This window comes from Clupea harengus, chromosome 20, assembly GCF_900700415.2.
Source record: "Clupea harengus chromosome 20, Ch_v2.0.2, whole genome shotgun sequence".
Lineage (NCBI taxonomy): Eukaryota > Metazoa > Chordata > Actinopteri > Clupeiformes > Clupeidae > Clupea > Clupea harengus.
In genome coordinates, this window is record NC_045171.1 from 8,216,958 (window position 1) to 8,244,457 (window position 27,500).

The 27,500-nt window shown below is 42.6% G+C and overlaps 3 protein-coding genes across 6 annotated transcripts in view; 2 read left to right on the forward strand and 1 right to left on the reverse strand.

Moving 5' to 3' along the window:
* itk (IL2 inducible T cell kinase) overlaps positions 1 to 1,359 on the reverse strand; it is a 9,968-nt gene extending 8,609 nt beyond the window's left edge. For all 3 annotated transcript variants that reach the window (XM_012830554.3, XM_031586774.2, XM_031586773.2), the window contains exons 1-3: positions 798 to 1,359; positions 575 to 679; positions 162 to 243 (exon numbers count right to left, since the gene is read on the reverse strand). In XM_012830554.3, coding sequence (XP_012686008.1) covers positions 162 to 243; positions 575 to 679; positions 798 to 935 — 325 coding nt within the window. In that variant the 5' untranslated portion in view covers positions 936 to 1,359. The remainder of the gene's footprint in view (positions 1 to 161; positions 244 to 574; positions 680 to 797) is intronic.
* A 136-nt stretch (positions 1,360 to 1,495) lies between these two features.
* On the forward strand, positions 1,496 to 3,234 carry med7 (mediator complex subunit 7). Its single transcript, XM_012831703.3, has 2 exons — positions 1,496 to 1,626; positions 2,204 to 3,234. Exon 2 carries the CDS (start codon positions 2,213 to 2,215, stop codon positions 2,963 to 2,965), a length of 753 nt encoding a protein of 250 aa, XP_012687157.1. The 5' UTR covers positions 1,496 to 1,626; positions 2,204 to 2,212; the 3' UTR covers positions 2,966 to 3,234.
* A 3,804-nt stretch (positions 3,235 to 7,038) lies between these two features.
* On the forward strand, positions 7,039 to 26,475 carry lonrf1 (LON peptidase N-terminal domain and ring finger 1). Of its 2 annotated transcripts, none has more exons than XM_031587040.2 (12): positions 7,039 to 7,414; positions 12,296 to 12,414; positions 14,126 to 14,248; positions 16,312 to 16,485; positions 18,810 to 18,939; positions 19,590 to 19,665; positions 19,960 to 20,074; positions 20,479 to 20,600; positions 21,168 to 21,326; positions 21,708 to 21,870; positions 22,082 to 22,231; positions 22,542 to 26,475. In XM_031587040.2, exons 1-12 carry the CDS (start codon positions 7,396 to 7,398, stop codon positions 22,689 to 22,691), a joined length of 1,500 nt encoding a protein of 499 aa, XP_031442900.1. In that variant the 5' UTR covers positions 7,039 to 7,395; the 3' UTR covers positions 22,692 to 26,475. The 2 variants fall into 2 exon arrangements, with proteins under 2 accessions (XP_031442900.1, XP_031442899.1); XM_031587039.2 differs by lacking the exon at positions 7,039 to 7,414 and adding an exon at positions 7,454 to 8,624.
* Positions 26,476 to 27,500: the final 1,025 nt, after the last annotated feature.

Here is a 27,500-nt window from a genome sequence, read left to right on the forward strand (position 1 = left end):
TAAAAAATCTCTGGCATGAAAATTCAAAACATATTATTAATACTAATCAGTGTCTTCATAGATATCATACATATACATAAGAGCTGTAAGACTGCTCAAGAATTTACACAAATGACCAAAACAAATGAACGACCACTGATCTTTCCAGAATAAACGCTAACCCTCTTTCAGAGCGCGGACCCATCTGAGACGACAGTCATTGTCTGGGGCAAAAATGTATAGGAAGTAGCTGTCGTGAACAACCTAGAGGAAAACAATATATATTTTTAAATTGTCATAAATCAACACACACACACACACACACACACACACACACACACTCAATCAAGGATATATAGTTCCCTACTGACAGTCATTGGAACTGTCTAACTCTGCCCTTTTGCATTGGTGGCAGCCGCATCTGGTCATCAATTAAATGTATGCAAATATAAAACTGTAATTATAGATAAGATTGTGAGAGCTTCCAGATAATGTACAGTCACAGGTGTATACAAAAAACAATACATATCATATTTCCATCAGTGTCAACTACACTGGTGATTGTTTCAAGGTCAGAATTGCATTACACACTCACCAGAAAGGGGTATTTGTACTTGCAGGGTATGGGTGCATTTGTACGCACAATCTCTACGCATTTGATCCGGGAGAGCTCAATGCAGCCTTTTAAAGTGGGCTTTTTCTACAAAAGAAAAAAAAAATCACTTCTAAAAAACTAGCCAAAGATTCAGGAGAACTATTGGTAATATGTTAGGTATTTGCAATCCCTTGGAGAATGATGAAAGAAGAAAAGCACTTACCCCTGGTCGAGGTTCAGAGTAAGTCAGTTCTTGAGTGTTGAGAACAAAAAATCTCTCTTTGTAATTGCATGGAGATGTTCTTCGTTTCTGTTGTGATTTTTTATACATTGTGCTCTTCATTATAATTGTGGGGTACATTGTTAAATGTGCCACCTGACTGTCATGAGGAGACCCGATTTAGCATACACAGTCACCCAAAATAAATGAAGTGCTCTTGAAAAAGTAACGCTGGTTGAAGTCAGAGTGACTTCCGGAAAAAAAAAAAAAATACACTACGTAAACCACTTCCTTAGATACATGCACACTTGCACACTTGCACACACACCTGGTGGATCAGATATTGGCTCTGTATTAAAGCTCTACACACATTTAAAGCAAATCAAAGTGTTCATTTTGCAAAATAAGAATTGCAAATTAATTGAAAGGATCTAAAAATATATATTTGCAAAAATCCTTACAGATCTTGCCTTTCATTTATTTAATATCACTGCAAATGTGAGAAGTGCCTTCTCTGTTTATCAGAACAAAATGTTAGGCATGAGATGGCCATCACTTTCACAAATTTAAAAAAATTATATTTAAACCTGTTATAATTATTATGTTTCTTTCGTGTGTTGTGTGTTCTGTGCACAGTGTGTATCCGCCTCCATTTTCAACACACCCAATCCAATATCCCGTTACTAGCGAGAATACATCCAATCGCCAGCTTCAATGGTATGTGTGTAAACAGAATCCACCAAGGGAACGCACTTCGCTCCAGTGTTACCTTTGAGAAAGTTCTGTCGATGTTGTAGCATTTGGAAATTTCCCTTGAGAGCACAATTAAGAGGTATGTTTTAGTATTTATAAGATTCATACATTTCTTTTTCTAAGTGGGCTAATTGTACTCTATAATGGCTTTGAGAACTTGGTTAAGACAGTCTAAAGAACCAGCTAGCTAGGCAGCTAGCCGGGTGGTATTTGTTCTGCAGAAAAGCGAATTGCCTTACTTTGAATATTGACCAGTGTGAGCGCCATTGCAAGCGTGTATGAACAATTTGGAAACCGTACATCGAGGAGAGTGTTTTTGTAACCTAACACGAGTTACCATCCGCAAATGAGCAACTATCGATAGAGAATCGGTTTAGCCTGGTAGCGATAGCTATCTAGCTAACGTTAGCCAGCCATGCCAGGTTGTCTATCCTCGCCATAATTGATTAACAAGTTCAACTTGTGATTAAGTTCACGTTAATTATAACTGTCGAAGTACCAGTGGGCTACAGGAAGAATGCTGTTCACCTCTCATAATGATAAACCAGAGGTAGTCATTGAGTTAATGTGTCTAGCCCTCTGTAGCTAGATGGGTTAGGGTTACGTCAAATTACATGAGCTGTGTATGATCATAATATTGATGCGTTTTTTACCAGGGCGCCAGGATGACTGAGCCTCAGCAGGTGAGCGCTCTGCCGCCGCCGCCTATGCAGTACATCAAGGAGTACACGGACGAGAATGTGCGGAAAGGCATCGCTCCCAAACCACCCCCTCCCATCCGAGACAGCTACTTGATGTTCGGCAACCAGTTTCAATGCGACGACCTGATCATCCGTCCGCTGGAGAGCCAGGGTATTGAGCGGCTACACCCCATGCAGTTTGACCACAAACGCGAGCTCAAGAAGCTCAACATGTCCATTCTGGTCAACTTCCTTGACCTGCTTGACATCCTCATCAAAAGCCCTGGCAGCATCAAACGCGAGGAGAAGCTGGAGGACCTGAAGCTGCTGTTTGTGCACATGCACCACCTCATCAACGAGTACCGGCCGCACCAGGCTCGCGAGACGCTGCGTGTGATGATGGAGGTGCAGAAGAGGCAGCGCCTGGAGACGGCGGAGCGCTTCCAGAAGCACCTGGAGCGCGTGGTGGAGATGATCCAGAACTGCCTTGCCTCGTTGCCCGACGACCTGCCCCAGTCAGAGGGCTCTGCCCCTGTGGGGGACGGTGCCGGGGCCAGCGGTAGTGTAGCTGGAGATATGGGTGGACCACCAAGACTGAAATGTGAGCCTATGGATGTAGAGGAGGCAGGTGGAAGCTGCATGGGGGATCAAATGGACAAAACTGCTGGGGTCTCCAAGAAAGACAAAGAATGGGACAAAGATGCAGCAATGTGCAGTATCATTGACGAGATGACTTGAGGCTTGAGGTGTTTGTCGTGTTATGTTACATTCATGTTGTTTCTTGTCATGTTCTATGTGTTAATCCACCCTGTGTAAAAGATTAGATATTTCAAATGTACAGTGCTGGCCTATTTCTTACTCCAAACATTCATTTTTTTTTCTCTTGTGAACTACATGGGATATAGCTGCCTCCTTTTTTAGTGGACTGATGAGGATTATGTACTCACTTAGCGGATCAATATATTGCCAAACTCGCCTTGAATAAAGCTGTGACTGATCAACACGGACTTTTGGATCTCGGTCTATAAAATGGTCAAATTACTGTGTTGAGTAAATGCAAATTGTAATTTGCTGGACTTTCATTCCCAACCATAACAAGGGGTCTTGTATGTGGTTTATTGAGTGAGACTGGTTTGGCCATTAGGAAATTACCAATATCAGAATAAAAAATTCAATCATGAAATCAATTTTTTTTTTTTATGTTTACTTCTCATCAGTGGTGCAGTGAGGATTGTCCAGTCAAAACGTAAATGTATGTAGCGGCCTTGCTCTTCCCAGGCAATCTGAGGTGGCTTCAAACAACCTGAGGTAATCAGGGAAGCTTGCTTCCATAACGACCGGACAAATTCTTGGATCAGTGCTGTGACATGTCGGCATGGTTGTACAAGCTAAAGCCAGTGGCACACCCAGTAATGCTGAAGTCGTTAGCTACCTCTCTCTTCACCGCAATCACAAAGGCCGTTGGCACATGATCTGTAAAGCATTAATCTGACCTAGTGAGCCATGTTACCTGGCTTCTTTTCTGGATGACAGCTTTTTGCTGATCGCGGCTTAGGGAAGTCGTGCACAGCGCACGCTTGTTGTGTTTGTACAACGTTGTGTAAGTGGTCCTTTCGCTCCCTGTGTCTTGCCCTCTGTCTGTCCCAACAGGTGCCAGTTGTACTGGCTGCATTGAGGACATATTTGTAGCTGCATTTTGTGGGGAAAGAATAAAGACTTGTCCCAGTGGGAATCCCAGTCATTTTCACGTGCCACTGTAAGGGTGCCGTATGTTTATTTTATTCACAAATTAGTCTAATAATGTCATATTATTCTATCCACGATTAGTGCATTCTATGTTTCCTGTTTCTTTGTTCCAGCTGATTTATTTATTTATTTGGCCAGAAAACAATGTTAACCAGTGAATATATATATATATATATAAAATGGCAAAAACAGAAAGACAAAGGAGCATTGACAAACAACATTTTTTATCTTGCCTTTTTATGCCTTGGTCACTGGGAAGAATTGTTTTTGTAATATTTTACAGTTATGGTCTTCTAAATTAACATTAATTTCTTGCAGTAAATAATCATTAAATACATAGGTGAATATTACTTTTGTTTGTTAATGCTGACTTGACATTTCTTCAGAAAATCCTGATTGTATAATTCATTAGTTAGAATACGTCACATAAAAGAGGTAGTATTCGGTATGACCGGATAAGATTTGTTGGTGCGAAAGTTCTTGATTTATAAGTTGTTAAGTAAGGTATTACGTGATGTTATGGACCCTTCATGTAACAGCATGCCATTTTTTTTTAGAGCAAAAACACATACTAATGAACTAACAGGTTAATTCACGCGGGGGTGATTGCACAAGTAATGACCTAGCTGTGTTGTAATCATTTATTTCTATCAAGAATACGCTTATTCTACCATTAAATCCCCTGCGTGTAATGTTTGTGAATTTGACACGGCATAACTCCATTAGAAACAGTGCACAACCTAGTTATGATGAAATTGGGTCCTTATTCCAGGTTTCGAGTTTTCCGTTCCACCTTAAAGGTAGTGCAGCCGACTACAGTGACGCTATTGCGCCTGTAGGGGGCTTCGATTACCGAGGCTTTCCCTTCCCTCTGTGCTTAGCTAACAACTTCAGCCCTTTTATTTGCTTTTGATTCACTAACCCATTAACAGGCTTAGGTTGAATTTTTCTATTATCACTTTGAGGAAAGTATATGTCAGGACAATGTGTGCCCTTTCTTTTAGAAAATGTAGAAAAAGATTGGTTAGATTTAGTTTATCCACTCTCTCTCCCCATGGTTTATAATTGTGTAGATGAGCTAAATGTTCTTTAACATTAGGTACATTTCCCCAGTACATAGGTCAACATGGAAGAATATTGATGTTACAGGTGCAGACACACACACACACACACACACACACACACACACACACCCTGTTACAGGTGCTACATTGGTGCAAAGGCTTGTTGTGATGTTGTTGGCCTTCCTCTTTGCATGTTTCTCATTGAGTAGTCCAGTGTGTCTCTCCTCGAAGACCGGAACACCATTGCTGCATAAAATAGAAATACTGTGGGCACCTGGAAACTCAGGTCCGCATGTTAAAATATGACATCAGAAAAAGACGTTTTGTAATAGGAAACAATGTTTTAAATGATGAACAGTTTGCTGAACAGTTCTGCGATATGTAAACATCTCTCTACTTGAAAGAAACACAATGTTATATTCCTTATTTCGAGAAGGAAGTGTCAATACGTGAAGAAAAAAACAGGCGTCAAAGCATCCGTGACAAGAAATGTTTGTGATTGGCCATGAATCTCAGAAATGATAACAGTTCTGTTAGGACACAACTCTCTGGGGCATCCTGAGCTTCATCTGAGAGCAGGAGATTGAATCACAGCAGATGGAAATTGTGCTTTTTTTTACTGGAAAACATGTTGATCACCCCATGTGTCATGTCCAATCAGAGTAATGTGCTCTAACGTCCAATCCAAGAAGTTGTGTAACTGTAGCGAGACAAGAGTGGCATAAAATCAGAGAGTGACTCTTGAAAACCCATTGCTTCTGTGTCTCTGGACTGTTTAGTAAGATAACTTTGGAAGTTAAAGTCGTTATATATACGTACTATATATATATATATATATATATACAGTATATATATATACACACATCGGTTTAAATGACTTGACTATACAAGTGAAGGCCCAAGGCCCTAACAGCACAAAATAAAACCCCAAGGCCCTAACATCACAAAATAAAAGCCCAAGGCCCTAACATCACAAAAAAAGGCCCAAATTATTTTGTATCTTTAAAGTGACTAGGGAACATTGCTCATTTACATATTAGTTGACATGATCTGACAACATCCAGGCTGGAGTCCAAGAGGTGAGACACTTTGGGCCACTGAAAGCTCACCTCATTGGCCCAGAGCATTCATCCCCTTGAGCGCCTGCCTGAGAATAGTAACATGTCAACTGGTGTGTATATGAACAATGTTCCCTGACTGATTTAAAGGTGAAAACATGTTTTGGACAACCTGATAAGAAGTCATATTTTAGATATAGAGATAGGTAATATTCTTTTTATGGTCTTGAGCTTTTAACTTGCATGGTCAAGTAAGTTAAATCAATGTATAAACAACGCAACACACACGGTTGGAAATCAATGGTAATAAATGATATATTTTTTCAGATGTCGTATTCTATGATGCTGAAGTGTGTTTCCAGGTGCCTACGATATGTTATCACTGCAGACTTCTAACTGGAAGTGGTCTGTTCCATGGATTTTGGCCTGCTCATAAATTCACCATATTACTTTGATATGGAATATTATTCCATGTTAACTAGGAAAACGTACAAAAGCTATGGGGAAAGAGAGCGATAGACTAAATCTCACTCACTTTTTGTTTTGTTTTGTCTCATTTTCTAGAAGTGCGCACTCACTATTTCTGAAACCGTCCTGATATACACTTTCCTTAGAGTGATAACCTCAAAAGTCATCCAAAACCTGCCAATAGGTTCATGCGAATCAAAAGCCAAACAAAGTTCTGATGTTGTCCTTCACATACAGAGGAAAATGGTAAGCAGCGGTAATCGAAACCTCCTACAGGCGCAATAGCGTCATTGCAGTTGGCTGCACTACATTTAAGGTGGAACGGGGAATTCTAATAAGGACTAGGAGCTCCAAAAAGAGGAAACCTATGACTACATACAGTAACCTAACATATATAACCTTTTCTGGGCTTCGGCAAAATGCATAGGCAGTTTCCTATTGCATAACCACATCATAGGATTTCATGTTATGGTTCATATCCTTTATTAAACAGGTGCATATTTACCCTGGAACTTCCGACTGCTGCACTGTCGCTGTTTTTGCTTATTTTGATACAGTTTTACACTTTTTATAGCTTAATGACTGATCTAGATTAACTGGAAAGTGTTGCACCGGGAGTTTCCAGGAGAGACACTGATTCACGGCACAAGCAGAAGAGGATTGTTGACAACTCTTGGAGAATGTTTGCGACCTGACAGCGGTTTACATGAGGACAGATGTAAAAACAAGGCTACCACCGCCGACTTTTTAGGGGGTCTGCAAACTAGCACGGTTTTATTAGGTTTTGCTGTGGGCCGCTGTGGTTTATGTAGACTACACTTTAACATACACAATGGCAACTTCTAGTCAAGGTAGGATTAAGAATGATTTGCAAACAACCTAATAAGTAATTTGTAGGATAAATACTCAATACAACTGTCGCATGTGGTATTTTGCGTACATTTTTCCTAAATTCTGGTAATGTACAGTAGCCTACATGTAGTAGATCCTGCCTAAAAGCCTACACCGAGTAAATTATGCCTAAAATGATGTGAGTTTTAGCCTCTCTGAAATTCAGTGTTACGAAACGTGAAAAAGACTGTTTCACAACGAGTAGTGGCTGGCCAATAGAAAAGCCAGCTGCTGTACCATGTGACCTTTATTTATGTAACTTAATGGTGCTAGACATTATCAGCTGTGGGCTGCATGCAATGTGCAGCATAGTGAGCCTGGGCAACCCATCAAATGAATAGACGGCAAATTTAAACATCCGTTCTTTACACCGAATATTTCATTTCAGTGTTGATGGAGTGCGGTTTGGTACGTCAGGCGAGGACAGTAGCTTTTGGACTGAAGAGAAAAGCCTACATTCAGCATGCTCGTAGAGGGGGACGTTACTTTGCTAACACAGACCAAGTTATGATTGACAAAGGATATTGTCAACATTAACGTTACTGTTGGTGAGACTAAAACTCGACTTAATGTGAGTGGCAATCCTGCTAAATGACTTTGGAAATGATTGCAATGCAATCGTAACACTGGACAGCGACCGTAAAAGATATAGCTGACCGTTCCTTGAAACACCATGGCTATATCGGTTTGGTAACCTAGATTTGTAATTTTGTCGCACTGTCTGGCCTCATAACCTTGATTACTTAACTTGTAAGTGACACCATGGTCACTGTAGAGAGCGAAAGGCCACATAAATAATTAATGTAAGAGAAGGAGAGGGCTTCAAGACTCTAACTTTCATCCGGACATTTGGCCGTTTAAAAAAGTTCGCAATGGATCTGCTTGAATGTCCTATTTGCCTGTTCCTTATGGGCGAACCTGTGACCATGAGTTGCGGTCACTCGCTCTGCCGGCGATGCTTGGGAAGCTACCTGCCGTCAAGATGCCCCGCGTGCAAGGAGAGATTAAAACAAAGAGATGCCAAAAACATCAAGAACAACGTGCTGCTCATCAGCATCATCGAGAAGTGCTGCCCGGAGGAGACTAAAATGAAGTGCCACATTCAGGAGAAGCTCAAAACGAGCGAATTCACAGTAGCGTTGCGGATTGCGGATGAGGGGATAGAACTAGGTAAGGGTTTCTGTGCGAAACAGACGGGGAGGGGACTACTTACACAACCTCCTGAGCTGTTTACTGACTGTCTATAGGGTTCTTACAAAACGAAATTATGCAAGTGTAACTGCATGCAAATATTAACCCCGTACTACACCACAAGAAAATATATACACATGTCATTTGTGCCTCACAAAAAACACTGTCCGTAATGTTTAAATATGGTTCAGTGCCATCTCCCTATTGTTATCAGCTGCTCAAATGGTCTCGTTAGTGACGGTGAAGAAGAGGTCAGTGTTATGCTTACCACCCCCTCTTTCTCTTGCCTGGGCTTGAACTTACCGTAGTCACGTCTCTGTTGTTCCACGTCCTGAGAGGAGTCCTGATGATTCCCCACTGACCTCAACGTGTTGTTGGAAACAGTGGTGGACCAAAGTAGGTAAAGTGCTGCAAACGTATGATATACTTATCATGCTATAAACATATACAGAAAAATGCAAACGTATACAGTACTTATAAGTGGCTGGGGTCACACAAAGTTTGTTTTCAACAGACAAAACCTTTGTGTGCATTACTTTGTTGAATATGGCTTTCACTCTTAACAGGTAACATGCCTGAGGTATGGTCCTATAGGCTATGAGGTATGTGTAGCACCTAACATTATAAAACTCCTTGGATGAATCACGCATGACTGGCTTTGCCATGGCCCAAGCATCTACAGCACCTGGACCAATTGCTCCAGTCCTCCTCATACTGCCTCACTGTGCTCTTTTGGCTCGTCTCCTGTTGATTGGCAAGCAATCTGGAGAGATAATCAGAGTAAGTGAGTAGCCACAGTCTGCAGTTATGTCACAATCCTACATTATTCGTCCAAAATTCATATTAAGGTGACAATGCAATGAAAGGACACTGAATGTATTTGGTGTATGGAGCATAGACGCTATTTTGGTCTACTACTTCCCCCGCAGTGTACAGGTTTTCCTTCTCTAGCATTCATAAGCTGTTAACGTTCGCCCTAGAGACTTAGAGAGAGGTTGGTTACAGCACACACTCTCTAATTGAGCTGCACTTCTCCAGTGACCCTGCAGTTGCTGTTATGGTGACATGCCCAAGACTCTGAGACAGAGAAGAGCTGGTGGTGCTTGTTTTGTTTTGTGGCATTTACATCCAGGGAGATATTGTCCTGCATAGGTTGCGAACCCCCTACCCCTTAACTGCAATGAAAGGTAAAGTCTGCGATTTTGGCAAAAACGGTTGTTGATATTTTAGATTAACAGCCAATCAAATGACATCCCTCCCATCCATGCTCCTGAAGCAGAAGTGAAGTGTTGGATCCGAAGTGTTGATTGGGTGGAACAGTGTATGGCTCGCTCCAGGCGCACTGTCTGTTTCCCATTTACAGAGCCAGGGGTGTGTATCACCAATGTTTTTTTTTGAGCGCACACACAGAACAGACAGCTAAAGGGCCGTGAGGAGCGTGGATTTAAATCGTGGACGGCACTTTTAGTCATATGTTCTTTTTCCCAGATGCTCGGCGATCGGAGTCTTGTGTATTTTGGAAATTGTGTAACTACACGTCCCAGGGTGTGACTGTCAGTTCTTTACTTATATAAGGGTGTTTATTGTTTGGAGTTCAAGCGTTTGCTGTACTGCAACGCTCTTCTTAGTATGTCAAATCAGTAATGGTGAAAGATTTGGTCACATTGTTATTATACTATTCAAACTGCTGTCAAACTCCAGTCTGTGTGGTTAGTTCTGCAGGACTTGTAGTGACACATTTGCAGCTGCCTCACTGTTCAGCCTCCATCTTGTCTTTCAGGAAGTCCTAAAAAACACAAAAAAAACACAGTTTTTTACCCCCACAACATGCTAAGATATCTTATTGTTGTTTTCTACATTGCATTTTCTAGAGCTCTTGTCATGCATAGATTTGCAGGTGGTTGCGGTACCGATTGTGGCATTAGGTTAAAACATTTGCTTCTGTTTAGTAAGACATCTGAGGGACATTGAAGCGAACCATTTTAGGTACCCAACATCCAGAAACTGCACTTACTTCTCAAGTTTCTCAATTTGCATCAAGACTTTCCCTCATGACTGCACATATCAGATGAATAAATCTACAGAAACCTGACAAATTAGATTAGATTCAACTCTAATGTCACTGTGCAGAGTACAGGTGCAAAGCCAATGAAATGCAGTTAGCATCAAACCAGTTAGCATCAAACCAGAAGTGCAAAAGAATAGTATTATTTACAGATAAGAGCAGGTGTAATTAAGTACTACAGCATTAGTGATGCTATATCTTATAGTATGTGCAGTGTTATTGACAGTGGTGAGCAACATATACACAGATTATTACATATGTGTGCTATATTAAATATGTTATATATAGAGGTGAAGTGGACAGAGTTGGAAAGGAGAGTATATACAGTATAAGAGTTAAATGTATAGTATAATAGTAATCTGAGCAACATGAGAGCTTCAGCCTGAGCAAGAATGGGCAGTGCAAATATAAAAGTGTTGAGTAATGAGTGCAATAATGCTTAGCGCTGTGGTGTGGAGTTCAGCAGAGGCACAGCTTCAGGGAAGAAGCTCTTCCTGAGCCTGCTGGTGCGGGAGCGCAAGGCTCCTGTGACGCCTGCCAGATAGGAGGAGAGTAAAAAGTCCACGGTTAGGGTGTGATGCATCCTTGCTAATGCTTTTTGCTCTGCCCAGCCAGCGTTTATAGTCAAATGTTCTCAGTGGTGGGCAACAGGGTGCCGGTTATCCGTTGAGCAGCTTTCACCACCCCCTGGACTGCTTTACAGTCTAATGCGGAGCATCATGCCACATACCATACCCAGATACAGTTGGTGAGTATGCTTGTGATGGTAGAGGTGTAAGTCCACCAGTGTCCATGGACATAGGTAAGCTTTCTTAGGACTCCGCAGGAGGAGTCCACACACCACACACACACACACACACACACACACACACACACACCACGCAGCCAGGTGCTGGACCTCGTCCCTGCTGGCCGTTGCTTGGCCTCCTCTGATCAGACCTACCACGGTGGTGTGGTTTGCAAACTTGAATATGGTGTTGGAAACATGTACAGGAACGCTGCCATGGGTCATAGAGGGAGTGTAGAAAAGGGCTCAGCACACAGCCTGGTGGCACACCGGTGTTCAGGGTGAGCGTGGAGGAGGGGAGGTTGTCTAGCTTAACAGATTGGGGTCAGTTAATCAGAAAGTCCTAAGTCAAATATCATGTAATGGTGATAACTGGATTACAATCGAATGGTGGCGATGTCTGAAGTCCTGTCCTGTCTTAACTTACATCATCTAGTGTTTTGCCCACTGCTCCCTACTTAGGTGATGTTTACATGTAGGCCATGGCTTAGGTGCGGTTACCCAACAGCTAATAAGGAGAGGACATGGTTTGGGGAATAGTGAACAGGATGGTGGCAATGCTGGTGGTGATCCTGCCTTTTGTAATGTTTATAAAGTGAAAATGAACAAAAATAAACATGACCCCTTTGGAATGAGTGCAATCTTTTAGGAAACATTCTCTGTGCGATCAGTCATCAGAGACCCAACAAGGCATCTCTGGAACCCTAGCTCATCTTTCACCCTAGCTCATCTTTCTCCCTTCCTCCCTCTTTCTCTCTCTCTCTCTCTCTCTCTCTCTCTCTCTCTCTCTCTCTGCAGCTCCTAATGACGTGAGTCTGAAGGTATGGCGCGCTGAAGCCAACATGGGACTGCGACACTTCTCTGATGCTTTGAATGACCTCGATGAACTCTGCAACGTTCGCCCAAACTGGACTGAGGTAAGGGTCTGACTAGATTTGCTCAAAGTCTACCTGCTCTGTGGTGAACGCGGTTCAAGTGCAGTTACATGATGTGTCCTTATATGTCTGTCTGTGAAGAGAAAAAAAGGATTAACTCTTACTAAATAATACTCTTACAAAATCTTAAAACTATCTACTCAGTAAGTCTATCTGAGTCAGACCAGAAAAAAGGACTGTTTGTCCTGGGGCACCATTATAAAAAATAAGTAAAAAATGAACACACAAATGGGTGGACATTGAAGATTTTGTACAGCAACATTAATAAAACAGACAAATTAAAATGTTTTTTTTTTTTCATAAAAAATCCATGACATGACCTGTGAGGCTGTTTGGTGTCAAACAACCCAAATACGTACAGTGCTGTTTGAGGACTCTTTCAAAACCATTTGAGAAAATGTGTGGTTGATCAGGTACTTTTTCATCTATGTGGTACGTAAGGAAACCTCTTCTGTGGAAAGTACATTCTCAAAACTAAATCTTAAAACTATCTACTCAGTAAGTCTATCTGAGTCAGACCAGAAAAAAGGACTGTTTGTCCTGGGGCACCATTATAAAAAATAAGTAAAAAATGAACACACAAATGGGTGGACATTGAAGATTTTGTACAGCAACATTAATAAAACAGACAAATTAAAATGTTTTTTTTTTTTTCATAAAACATCCATGACATGACCTGTGAGGCTGTTTGGTGTCAAACAACCCAAATACGTACAGTGCTGTTTGAGGACTCTTTCAAAACCATTTGAGAAAATGTGTGGTTGATCAGGTACTTTTTCATCTATGTGGTACGTAAGGAAACCTCTTCTGTGGAAAGTACATTCTCACAGGTGCACGGCATGTGGAGTTGCTATGGTCAGACAAGTTGTAGCAAGTCCAAAACAGCACAATTTAATTTTCCTATTTATTTCATCATTTCGTTTAATGTAAAACATATAGCATGAAAATTGACAGCTTCTTTCATATAGAATCACACATCTTGATTACTGACATGGTGTGAAATCAGAAGAGTTTAAGTATTTAAACCTGTCACAGTTAATTCATGTTAGGGTTGTCCTGCCCTGCGGGTTCTCTTCGTGATTGATGCATGAACAGGTGGCTTTGCCCCGGGAGCTTTAGCCTAACGCAGCTCCTTTTGGAGAATTGCCTGTTACCACACAGGCTTTAGAGGCAGTTTTCACAATGTACTTTGTGATACTGATATAATGATGGCTGTGTTTTTGTGACTCCTGCCTCTGGGCCATTTGGCTTATCTCTGTGGTGTCCTGCCATTGGACAACTCATTTGATGTCTAAAGAAAGACATTTGAAGCTGAAGGGAGACTTTGTCCAAGTCATGCTCTTGTGTTTGGGTAAATTACCTTAATGGTTATCACCTTTTTATGCTTGCATAACCTCTTACGGAACAGCCACATAACTTCCTCTTTTTGTAACGTATTCCTTTTACATGACCTTGGGATGCTTCCATGCACACCCACACACACACACACACACACACACTTTATTGTATTTTACGTTGTATGTTTATTTTCCAGATGCATACACATGCTGAAGTACACTCATATCCCGATATGGAAATATACGTTATTGTGTGATATAATTGCACATTGTTTACACAATTATTGTCTTTCTTTCTTTCTTTCTTTCTTTCTCTTTCTCTTTCTCTCTTTCTCTCTCTCTCTTCTCATATGCAGGGCTTCTTTCGTAAAGGGAATGTACTGCTGGAGATGGGCCGCCAGACTGAGGCTCTGATCCAGTTCCACCACTGCCTGAAACAGCAGGCTGACTTCACCCCGGCCAAGACCCACATCAAGAAGGTGAGGCCTCGGGTTCATATCAGCCCACTGAGGGGGGGTGGGGGGTGGGGGTACTAGGGCTGAACTATTAATTGCACTTGCGATAAAATCGCGATGTGATAAAATGCGATTTTCTAACCGCAACATGCGCAATTACAACGTGGTCTAAAAAAGAAAAAAAAAGAGGATAAAATAAAGAAATCGCATATTAAATCGCTATCGCAATATTGGGGGGGGGGGGGGGGATCGCAATTACATTATTTTCCCGAATCGTTTAGCCTTAGAATAGTACTGCAATTATCTGATGCCTTGAGCCATCAAGGAACTCTTCACACCCAGGCCAGGTTACATGAGAAACCATGCCAGCTCTGATGAGAAGAGCTGATTGTGATTTTCGTAATTTACTCAATTCAACCGCCAGAGGACTGGCTTAACATGTCATTAGTGTGTCATAAAATAAGTTGCATAAGGTCACTGGTTTGAATTTGGGGTGAAATAACCAGTCATGTAAACACTATCGGTGACTGGCATTTCAGCTGTCATAATGATGCTATCAAAGCTTTGATGTTTTAATAGCTTGGTAATTATTTTTTTATCATTGACATTTTTATTTATAGAACAGCAACGGAATGTAAACAAACATAAAACAAGGACAAAAGGACAATATGTACGTTCACACCTTAAAACCGAGGATAAATACATTAACTAGTGAATAAGAAATAAATGAAGTACAAGTAAAGGGAAGAAATGAGGCTGTGTTGTAACTGGGACCAGGTGAGCAAATTTAAGGTGTGTGCGTGTGTGTTCATGGAAGGAAGCTGAGCCTACAGTTAGTCTCTAAGGTCCGTTAATGTAGTGAGGAAATCTTTCCCATTTCAAGTAATTTCATTCTATCCTGCCCAGCACAGAGAAGGATACCCGTCATATGCCCACTACCCTGCCTAGCAGATTGCGTCAGTTTGTGATTGATAGAGTGTAAGCTGACTTCCATTGTTGGACGAGCAGTCTCCTAGACAACATGATGGTTGTCTGAACCCATTCTGTATAGAGAGAGGGAAATGTGTCTTTCAAGGTGGTTGGATTCCCCGAACAAAAATAAATGAATACAAATCTGTTTCCCATGCAGTGTTCAGTTTACAGTGCTTTATTTCTAAAATAGCGTAGCGTAGTGAAGAGACTCTTCATGTCCCTTACTGTAGCTTGTAAAACTGTATATAATATAAGAGGGGTGGTCTCTGCATTTTTTTCAGGCGCACCCTAGCTTGCTTACCATTTCAAAGAAGAACGCCACACAGATGATCAAACGCATGGGAATACACCGGCACAGTCACCGGAAGTGACTGCAAAATGGAACTGAACATGGGAACTCTGTTCATCTTTAATACGTTAGCCTTTGCCCACGAAAAGAGAAGGAAAGGGTGCCCATCTCTCTATGTCTAGTTTAAATTTCTCAAGTAGTGGTTCAACGCTTTCCCCAACAGACCACATTATATCTATCAGATGTCGTATGTTATATATGGAGTGGCTGTATATATAATATGGCTATATTTTGCATTCTGATAAGAAAGCAGGATCGTTTAGGTAAGGGGCATATCTGTTAGCAAGTATCATAGGGTGACCTTGGATGTCTCCCATTATCAACAGTGTAACATTTATGCCAGGCAGGTAGTGAAGTCAGCATAATAAGTCAGCGGAGCCTCTGTACCTAAAAGGGCTACTTTGGGGTGGAAAAGCAACCAACCCCTCGAGCAAGCTGGCCGATGCGGTGATTTCACTAAGCCCCTTAACAAAAGACAAAAAAACAAGTCAGAGGCTGTTATTCCTGTTAGAGCAGCAAGCTGGATTGGCTGTAACTCTACCACTGTCTCATAGTTCAGAGTATTGTTTTCAGTTCCGAGAGTTTACTGTCACTAAAGTGATTTCTCGGATGAGAACTAACTGAATGTGTCAGACACAGCAACACCTCGATGTGGTTGCTTGCTTGTATTGTTTCATTTTCACATTTGCTAGAAGCTAAACCTGTTGCAAATCTGCCTGTGTGTGTGTGTGTGTGTGTGTGCATGTGTGTGTGCGTGTGTGTGTAGATCTTGGAGGCTGAGGGTATGTCCGTGCCCGAGGAGGCATCCCGGATCCTGCAGGTGGTGTCTGACTTCCTGCAGGAGCCCTGCCCCATCACCAGCACTCTACCCCACCCCCCCGGGGACAGTCCGAGGCGCCCCCCTGAGGACGGGCCGAGAGAAAGAGGTGACCCCGGAAAGGTAAGACACCCCCATACTCCCTGTTTATTATACAAACCCTGCTGGCAAACCAGTGTTATGTGGGGGGCGATGCTTTGTTGGACTCATCAAACAAGTTTAGGCAGAATCCCATATATCCTCAATAGTCACATGGCAGTCGACATCTGCAGGTTTAGATGCTGTAACAGCTTATGTCATGTGTAGGCAATCTGTCATAGCAAGATGAGGTTGAAGCTCTGTAGTGATAATTGTAGGTGAAGGTGTTTTGACGCCATTGTTATAGTACTCCACACTGACTCTCATGACCACTAAAAACAATGTATGGTATCGGTCACGTCGTGTTTATGTTAGTCATGTAATGGAGGGTCAAGTACCATCCCTTTGTGTCGCTGTCTCACAGGACATCCACATAGAAAGGCAGAGCTGTGAAAGGTGTGAAATATCACCCCTCAGTCCACAGACTAGGCCAGCCAGATATGATGTAACAGCCTCAGTTGACAACAGCTTGAGTGAACACGCTCTTGTGAACTTTTGAATTCTGGCGAGGCTAACCCAGATCACAGGCGCTAACCTGACCTTTGTACTCTGGTGAGGCTAACCCAAACCAGTCGCTAACCTGACCTTTGAACTCTGGCGAGGCTAACCCAGATCACAGTCGCTAACCTGACCCCACGTGGGAATCAAAGTCCTGTTTGGTTATGGTTCAACTTAGTTCTCTGTTTATCACTAACCTTAATCAGAGAGGAAAACACACTCACACTCACACTTCACATGAACCCGTTATGACAACACTTACGTAAACATGCTGTAAGTCATGGCCAAATGCCACAGGCTTTTATAACTTTTCATGACAAATTGTTGTCAATGATATAACAGTGTTATCTTGTTATTATTGACTCTAATCTTTGACATTAGCATACATTAGCATGAAATAACCTCTAACAGACTATGAGATCTGGAAACATTTTGTAGTTATGTCAGTGAATATAAAATATCATGACAACAAAAAAAGGTACACAGCGTCTGCCATGTGTTACGACCCTGGCGGGTCTAGGCCCCGCCCCCATGAGATTTGCATGCCTCTTCTGTCTATCTCTAAAGCAGGTGATTGGGAGCAGGTGTAGCAGGTGATTGGAACCAGGTGTAGCAGTAATTGGAGGGGCTACAAAAGCCCTGAGCAGACTGCATTCGTGAAGCGTTGGATTGGAGTTTTGGATTGGTCGTTGGTGTTTGGATAAGAATTGGATTTGTGGATACTCGTTGGATTTGTGTATACTCGTTGGATTTGGATTGTCGTTGTCGTCGTCGTCGTTTGCTTTATATTACCATTTAACTGACTTTACATTACATCTTTTGTTTCTCTCCACAACACTGACATTCACCACACGTTTTCCTATAATTAATAGATAACTATATACTTGTAACCCTTAATAAATAACTTATTATTATTATATCAAATATTCTGCGTGGCCTCCCCTTTATGTTTTGTGCCCGTGAGCTGGGTTCGTTACACATGGGATCTTTATGGTCTTTGTCTATTTGAATTCTTCAAACAAAATGCATTTTCATTTCTGAATAATTAAATTGCATAATATTTTGATGAGAGAGAGGGGAGGGACGAGTCAGAGGCCGAGGCTGTCAGAGCTGAGAGTTTTGGTCAGTTCAAGGCTGTTATTCTGTTTCGTTAGGCCAGTTCAAGGCTGTTGGTCTGTTTCGTTAGGCCAGTTCAAAGCTGTTGGTCTGTTTCGTTTGGTCAGTTAAAGGCTGTTGGTCTGTTTCGTTTGGTCAGTTCAAGGCTGTTGTTCTGTTTCGATAGGTCAGTTCAAGGCTGTTGTTCTGTTTCGTTAGGCCAGTTCAAGGCTGTTGGTCTGTTTCGTTAGGCCAGTTCAAAGCTGTTGGTCTGTTTTGTTTGATCAGTTAAAAGCTGTTGGTCTGTTTCGTTTGGCCAGCTCAAGGTTGTTGGTCTGTTTCGTTTGGCCAGTTCAAGGCTGATGATTGACTTTCTAGGATGGGGAGGGAGAATGACTGACTTGAAGTAAGGTGACTCCTACTGCACTTCCTTTAAACGGTTCTAAGGTGACTCATACTGCACTGCCTTTAAACGGTTCTACGGTGACTCCTACTGCACTGCCTTTAAACGGTTCTAAGGTGACTCATACTGCACTGCCTTTAAACGGTTCTACGGTGACTCCTACTGCACTGCCTTTAAACGGTTCTAAGGTGACTCATACTGCACTGCCTTTAAACGGTTCTAAGGTGACTCCTACTGCACTGCCTTTAAACGGTTCTAAGGTGATCCCTACTGCACTGCCTTTAAACGGTTCCTGTTCTCTGTTTCGCTCCAGACTGCATCTAAGGCCAAGCTGGGCTCCAGCACCGAGTGCTGCTTGAGTCTGTGCCAGGCGGTGTCCTTCCTCCCCGCCGCGGAGGATGACGAGGAGCCCATGATGAGGAAGGAGGAGAGGCATAACAGAGGTGAGGGGTTAGCATTAAGCCACTCACAGTGTCACTGGTCCGGCGTGACCTCCAGAAAACCTGCTGGTTAAGAGATTACCACCGTTTTGCTCTTCTAATAGAGTAATGTTAACTATATGTATGCAAGAAATACCATGCTTTTCCTTGTAAGATTAGAAACTAATGCATATATATATAAGTTGTAAGACTAGAAACTAATGCATATATATATATATGTTGCACTACAAAAAATGTATATTGCATTAAAAAGCTAAAAGTCCTGCTTTTCTTTGAAAGCTGTAAGTGTTTCCATGTAATCATCTCTTTCTCGACACTAATATTTTCCACTTCTGTGAGTTGCACGTTCTTGTACTGGCTGAAGCTTATTTCATTTCATAACTCCTAGAAATGCTTTTATAAGAGCTGCATGCTTTAACATGCAACTCTGTGACTGAAACTTATTTAATTTCATAACTCCTAGAAATGCATTCATAAGAACAGCATGCTTTAACATGCACCTCTCTGTGATATGGCCGTAGGTTTGGGGAGTAGGTCATGAATGCTCCTTTGGTGCTTTCTACGCGGAAGAACCACATATTTAGAGTGAAATGTATCTCATATATAAATGTAGTTTCTCATAGTGTCTTATCCACTGATTCTGTCTCCTGCAGCTTCTTGCGGTGTGGACAGAGAAGCGTCCCTCCGTGTCCTCACCGCCTCTGACTTTGAGTGTCCTCTCTGCATCAGGTTAGTGCCAGCTGGCTCGCCTGGGACACTCCAGTTATTCACACCCTTTTGTCTGTGCCACGTTCACTCACTGCCCTCTGAGTTTTACTCATCACATTACAGGGCTGTAGCATGCTAAATGTAGGGGTACAGAATTTAGCAAGGAAGTTATGTAGCCTTATGTAGACTGAGCAAGGGTGTTTTTGTATGCTTTGGAGTGGTGTTGTGTGCATCATAGGGTTGTAGAACTGGTTATTTGTAATGATGCGTAGCATCTCAGAGCCGTCTCGACGTTCTTGTGTTCTGTTCCCAAAGACTGTTCTACGAACCGGTGACGACGCCCTGTGGACACACGTTCTGCAAGAACTGCATTGAGCGAAGCCTGGACCACAACCTGCGATGTCCCCTCTGCAAACAACCACTGCAGGAGGTACTGCTGCACCAACATGGAACTGACACCACTAGGGGGACACTTTGTTTAAAAAAAAAAAAAAAAAAAAAAACCAAATAACAGGAGAAAGCTGGAGCCCAGGGACATTTACTAGCAGTTTTTCCATCAATTCCCTTACCTGATTAGGCATCGTTTTATATATCGTTTTAGTCTTTAATGTTTTATTTTGGTGTAAAAGTGAGTGTATATAGGGGGGATAGACCAGATATTCATAGCAATATCATATATGGGGGCAGTCATCAGCTACATATTCTGTAACATACAGTCCGTCATCTTATCTCATAAGAATGGGAACAATGTTGCATAGATAACCTTCTCCTTCTTCCTGTGCGTGTGCGTGTGTGTGTGTGTGTGTGTGCGTGTGCGTGTGTGTGTTTGTGCAGTTCCTGAAGAACAGGAAGTACACCCCCACGGTGCTGCTGCAGGACATCATGTCCCGCCTCTTCCCCACACAGCTGGCCGAGCGCAAGCAGGTGCACGACACCGAGATGGCCGAGCTCTCAAAGTGAGTCATGGTCGCCGTGGTAACTGCCTCCACTCAGCTAGATGAAGACGACGACAATGATGATGATGATATTGGTTTCGAATCTGTTGACGTGATGAAATGTCACTTACTGCGCTATTGCACCCAATACTATATATGAATTGTTCTTTATTTATTTGACCATCCGTATCAGCCATCAGCAGCTGAGTCTGTATCTCAGACTTCCACTTTTCAAACTGGGGAGAACATGCCAATCTGTGTATTGCGCAAAGAACAGTTTCACCATACATTATTCAGCATATGCCATTTATGTTGCAATACAGATGTACTTAAATGATGATCTAAAACATACTTACTGCATCTGATACATCTGCTAACTTGTGCAATAGATGTCACAGAAGGAAGGCTGTGTGTTCATTTAGACCTTAAAACAACTGTGGGATGAACAGTTTCCTGGTCATAGTTACTATCGTTTCCTGTTGCTAGGTGACCATGATATTCCTGTTACACGACATGTGACTTTTTTTTTTTTTTTTGTCTGACTAAGATGTCCATGTTTTTGTTGTTGTGCCCGTGTCTCGCCTTCAGCTTGACCACTGATGTGCCCATCTTTGTGTGCGCGGTGGCGTACCCGGGCATTCCTTGCCCGCTGCACGTGTTTGAGCCACGCTACCGCCTTATGATGCGCCGTTGCATGGAGACGGGCACCAAGAGATTTGGCATGTGCTGTTACGAGCCTGGCAAAGGGTGAGCACGCAGGATGAGCCCCAAACACACACACACACACACACACACACCCCAGAGGGGCACAGCACCACGCTGAAGTGAAACAGGGCTTTAATCATGCTGAAATGTGGACTTTTCTGAGTGGCGATCAGTGGAGATCTCCTCGGTCGAATTCCCTTAATAATAACTGCTTCATGTTAATGATGTTAAGGGTCAGTAAGGGTCAGTTTTTTTTATTTTCTTAAATTAATTTTCTAGCTCCCATTTGGCTCAAATCATTAGTGTTTGTGGATGTTGTGCAACCATACAAGTTACCTTCAACTCCCAGAGATAATTCGGGCCCCAACTGAAAGCTCTCCTCTGATGTCATCTCTGATGTCATCTCTGTGGCTGCTGTGGCAGGTTTGCAGACTACGGCTGCATGCTGGATATCTTGGAGCTGGACATGCTGGGGGACGGCCGCTCCTTCGTGGACACAGTTGGGGGCAGCCGCTTCCATGTGCTGCGTCGCAGTCAGAGAGACGGATACCACACCGCCGACGTGGAGTACCTGGAGGACCGCAAGGTGTGTGTGTGTGTGTGTGTGTGTGTGTGTGTGTGTGTGTGTGTGTGTGTGCGCCTGTGTGTGTGCCTGTGTGTGTGCATGTGCATATGCGTGCTTGTGCATGTGTGTCTGTGTATTTGTGCAGGTATGTGTACTGTATTTTGGTGTGTATGTCTGTACACATGTGTGCGTATGTATATATATATGTGTGTGTGTGTGTGTGTGCAAACAGGCGGAGGGTGCAGAGCTGGACAATCTCCAGCAGCTGCATGACGGTGTGTACCAGCAGGCCAGGGAGTGGTACCAGCGTTTGGGCCGACACATCCAGGACCAGATCAGCAGACGCTTCGGATCCATGCCCGAGAAAGAGGACAACATTCAGGTCAGACTGACACACACACACACACACACACACACAGGCATACACACACGCGCACACACACACACACACACACACACACTACACCACATGTGCACAAGAACACCCTTATGCTTACACATGGTATACTTCTATTATACTAGCACACATATAGTACACAGACAGTCATATTGTGAATTGTAGTAGTGTAGTGTTCTGTACATAACCATTGCTGCCTCTCTCTCTCTCTGTGTGTGTGTCTGTGTGTGTGTGTGTGTGTGTGTGTGTGTGTGTGTGTGTGTGTGTGTGTGTGTGTGTGTGTGTGTGTGTGCAGGCGTCTACTAATGGCCCAGTGTGGTGTTGGTGGCTGCTGTCAGTGCTGCAGTTGGACCCCACCTACCAGACCACAGTGCTGTCCCTCACCTCCCTCAAAGACCGGCTGGGTCACCTGCGCCTCATGTTGGAATACTTCTCTCAGAGATAGACACACACACACACACACACACACACACACACACACACACACTCGAAAAAAGACTGGTTTGGCCACTTTTGCCAAATGCCCGAATACTGCTCCTACATCAAGACACACATACACACCGCTGTCCTCGAGATCTCTCGGAGATTGGCCCAGACACTTCTGCCTCATAGTACTGCTAGTACTGTTCAAGCAGCTGTACGTACACACACACAAACACACACACAAACACACACACACACACACACACACACACACACACACACACACAGACACAGACACACACACACAATGCGCACAGAGTTCTGCTTGACTTAAGCACATTCGCTTCTATGTCTGATTTTAATCTGGGTGGCCTCATTGCTAGAGGCCAAACCTTTGAGAACTATGGGAAGTTAATTTGGAATTATCACTCTTTCATTCTTGTTTTTTGTTTTGTTTTGTTTGTTTTAACCATGTCTTGAGATTTTGAAAGCAGTTTATTTTAAAGAACAGTGTGGGCGGTGTTTGGTATAGGTGACTGTAGACACACGCTTATCTGCAGTCCCATTTTTCTTGCATAACACATTTGCCAAACATGAGTGAAACACTCATGATAAGATGCTTTGGGCTCAATAGCTTTGCTAGCGCCGTTGAGAATGTTTACATTAAGCTTGCTCCTTCATAGTTGATTAAGAAAAAGAAAAACCCTTTGAAGAGATGGACACACTTTTCCAGACAACCCCCCCTATCACTCGCAGTCTTACCTGTTGGGTCAGGAGCCTTGTCAATCGACCTTGACTCTCTGTGGCTGTGGCTTCAAGGTGCAGACTGAGATGTGGCCTGTCTGGTAGAGGGGGGTCGGGAACTGGAATAGAGTAAAAGCAATATGTCAGTTGTCGTCAGTAGTCAGGATCGTGGTTGTAATAACCGTAATAGAGTTTGGAGTAGGACATGACGCAGAGTTGCTCGTCTAAACCGAGGTTCCTTCTTCTTCTTCTTCTTGTGTGGATTGGTTGTCTTTGTTAATATATGCAATGTAATTTATGAAGGAAGGCTGCTGCTCTTGTCCTGTTGTCCTCCTCCTTTTCCCTAGGTGGCAGTGTAGGTGGCTTTTGCTAGGGCACTACCACCAACAGGTGGAGAGAGACTGTGGACACTGATGCGCAGTCTACAGACTTGTCACCTATGCAGTGCTTTCTTTTAAAGAGACGCTCTTCGAAATCATTTTGTTAACAGTCAGTGGCGATGCTCATAACAGTCCTAAGGTGTTCTATTATTATTATTATTATTACCATTATTATTATGACCATTGAAAGACTCGTTAGCGGACTAGCGGTGGTGGGGGCAAGGTTGGGGGCGGTGGTGGGGCTCCCTCACCGATAGCAACTATGGAGTTTTGGTCCCAAAGTGTGTCAGTGCCTTTGTGTGTATTACCGGCTTTAACACGAGTGGTGAATTTAATCGTGCAGCACCGGCCTTGAGATGCGTGGAAGTATTTTACAGGTGTGTCTATGTGGCTTCAGTGCTCTATGACGCCGGATGCTGAGGAGCAAGAGACAGATCTTACAACATGGCTGGCCGTTTCTTGGGCTTGGTCAGGGGGGGGAAAAAAATCTGTTGTTGTTTTTCTTTCCTTAGTGCCACATTCCAGGGAATGTCTGGGCTGCATTCATGATTTGCTCACATGAACACGGGCTTCAAACTGGGTGAAAGCAAGCTGTTCCCTCTTGACTTTGTTTACTGTATTTATCATTGTGCTTTTAAGACATATTGTGTGTGTGTGTAATGTGTTAGTCATGAATAGGTTAAAAAGCCATTTCTTGGACAAGGGTGGCATCATAACTGTTCCACGCACTCTTTGTTTGTTTGTTTGTATTGTTTTGTTTTTAAAACAAAAAAAAGGATGAAAAAAAGCCTTTTGAGGTGCTCTAGTCATTACCAAGCGGGCTGTGCTTTTTACGCGAATCTGGGTGTTGTGTTTGGGTCTGTGTACATAAGTGGGTTAGGCTTCTGTAAACACATTCAGTTGTAATGCTAATGAAAGGAGGGTCTGGCTGATTGTGGAGGATTTGTTGTTTTTTAATTAGAGAGCCCCAATATGTGCAATGAAACTCCTTCAAAAAGGAGTTTCTGTTGGCGTGCACAGTGTTAGGGGTCGTCATGTGCAGGACAGCCCCAACTATCCCAAAGCGTTTTTTCACTATAAAGGACTCCAGATCAGAGAAACACACACCCAGAAATCCATTGTTGTGTGCAGACATACAAAAATGAATACACATACACATATAAACTTCTCTGCATACTGTGTTGGTAGGGTGGCCCAGCAAGTATGCACACAGCCCCTCTTGAAATAAATGTTAATCAAAAATCAATACATTTGTAGATGTGATTTGTAATGATCGGCTGGTACATACAGTTTTAATGCATGGTAGGTCTCAATTGTAATGATTTTTGAAGAAACTAATAAAACAATAAATGTAAAATTATAGAGGGGGCACTTTGACATGATTAAAGCCACTCTGCCCAAAATGGCCAGATAAAGGGAGAATACTGCAGACAAACTGCATATAATGCACACATGCATACATACACATGAAAATAAACCTTCTTACATTCAGTCGTATACATCCATTGATGCATTGATATGCATTCATCTTCTCTTTGTCCGTACACAGGGGTGTGTTGAGGGAGCTGGAGAGCCCAAAAGCAGCTACCTCGGGGCTGTCATGCCAAAAGGGACTCTAAGTGAGGGAAGAACATGAATGATCAGGGTTGCCAATTCTCACACTTTTGGCGTGAGACGCACGCTTTTATGTCCAGTTTCATGCTACCGTGAAAAAAAATTCAATTGACTTAAATTCATCTCGCGCCAAAAAATACACCTGACTTGGACGATCTTTGTCAATCTCACCTATTCCGAGGCCAATTCTGATGCCAAGTCAGCCTTTGCAGTTGGCAACTCCTGGAATAATTCTCTTCAGATCCAAGCACCTGTGATTCCCACTGGGCAGAGAAATCGCACCGTAGGCCAATAGCTGATCGTAGTAGGGCTGACTTGTCCAGACGCTTCTGTGTCTGGCTGTGGCTAGGCTGTGGCTTCAACGGATCGCAGAGCTGGTCTATCTTCCTGTGCCATCTCCCGCGTGCTGTTTTGCATTATTGAATCTATCTAGCATGTCCCCTTTTCCTCGCTTTTTTTGTTTGATAACATCTGAAAGAAATTTCAAACTTTCTTTGTGTCAAGTTGATCTGTTTTATCAGTCCACAACTGACACTTCCCGAGGAAACATCAACAGTTTAGTGAGCCCTTGACGTTTGTCTGAACACACTGCATTGCTAGACATTAGGCGGGAGTCACATGTAGATTAATGTAGGTAATCCTCGATGCAAAATAACCTCGCCCCTGGAATGCTCAAAGCCAATAGGCTACCAAGTGTGAGACGTCTTTTAAAAAGTGACCACTGTGTGTTTGAATTGATAGCTGAGATGAGTCATCTGTCCACACTGACAGGTAATTGCCAGGGCAACGAATAAAGTTCATTTGTGTATTATTAAGCCTGCCTTTTTTTTTTATCCGTTTGGAATGAATTATATATTTAGCAGATTATGCCCCCCGAGGCCTATTCGATACGTGAATTATATGGAAATCATTGGACCCTTGAAATGGAAACACTGTTTTATGATTATAGATTCTCCAGATGCCTAAAAGGCACCTGTACAAATTACATTGGATTGCTCGGGGAAGCTGCCAAGGACTACATACCCTGAATGATGTTATCAATTTAACAAATAAAACAATTGAAACATGTACGTAGAGTGAGTCTCTTCATTGTTCTGCAACAGCCTTTGCCTCAAGTCACAGGTAAATTCAATTAGAAATGCAATTTTATCAGGCCATGGTCTCTCCGAATCCAGGACTTTAAGTGGCAAGAGTGTCCACTAGATGGTGGCATTAATTCGTTTTACAGCAATCTATTAAATCCAGCGCGACTACAGCGGTGAAAGAAGTGTAGATATCCGTCCCACTGACAACACCAGAGCCATACAACAGGAGTTACGTACGTCTTGTTCAGAGGTCATGCCCCAAATAAGTGACACTTCTTAGAGGAATGGTTAAAAGGGGTGAAAGGCATATAGGCTTGTTTTTTTGAAGATGTAGGCCTACATGTCATTTAAATTACGCTAGTTTATCTTGAACTGCTCAATTTTGAGACTTAAAAAAACCCCCATTGAAATGGCTTAATTTGGCTGTCATAGTGTTATGAATAAAGATTATTTGGCCATTTGTTTACTATAAACCACATATCCATGTCCTCTCTGGTCGAAGTTCTTTTTTGCAGTCTTCTTAAAGCAGAAAATATGGTTTAGTGAAGGATAAACCATGACCATTGACAATAAGAAGGGAAAACTTCCAGCAAAATCTCATATAAAACGAACTTACAAAAACAAGTCTATATAGATATGATTGGGACGTGTCAACACGCTGCCTCAGATGTCCAGCAGAGAGCAATGTTTTACGAACAGAAATTTAACAAGGTTTCCTACACCGAGACTAATTTATATTCTTCACAATGCTGCTCAAAAAACACCATGGTGTGTGTGTGTGTGTGTGAGAGAGAGAGAGAGAGAGATCATTTATGTTCTCTGTAGGTATTTCATGATTATTATGAGCCCATAAGTGAGATCAAAACTCAGCTTGTGGCAGAATGACCAGAAGGCAAGAGAACTTTCTTTAACCGTTTGTCTTCTATTCTGTTTCTTTAGATAAGAAATAACTACCAATTCTAAAACAAATATCTACTACGGAGTGTAGGCGCTTACTAGTTTCAGCAC

Bases quoted from the DNA above. Each gene is read 5' to 3' on its own strand.
- med7 (XM_012831703.3), top strand. From the start codon at position 2,213: ATGACTGAGCCTCAGCAGGTGAGCGCTCTGCCGCCGCCGCCTATGCAG.
- lonrf1 (XM_031587039.2), top strand. From the start codon at position 8,327: ATGGATCTGCTTGAATGTCCTATTTGCCTGTTCCTTATGGGCGAACCT. The intron at 12,415-14,125 runs GTAAGGGTCTGA...TCTCATATGCAG, and splicing joins TTCGCCCAAACTGGACTGAG to GGCTTCTTTCGTAAAGGGAA. The intron at 21,327-21,707 runs GTGAGCACGCAG...CTGCTGTGGCAG, and splicing joins TGTTACGAGCCTGGCAAAGG to GTTTGCAGACTACGGCTGCA.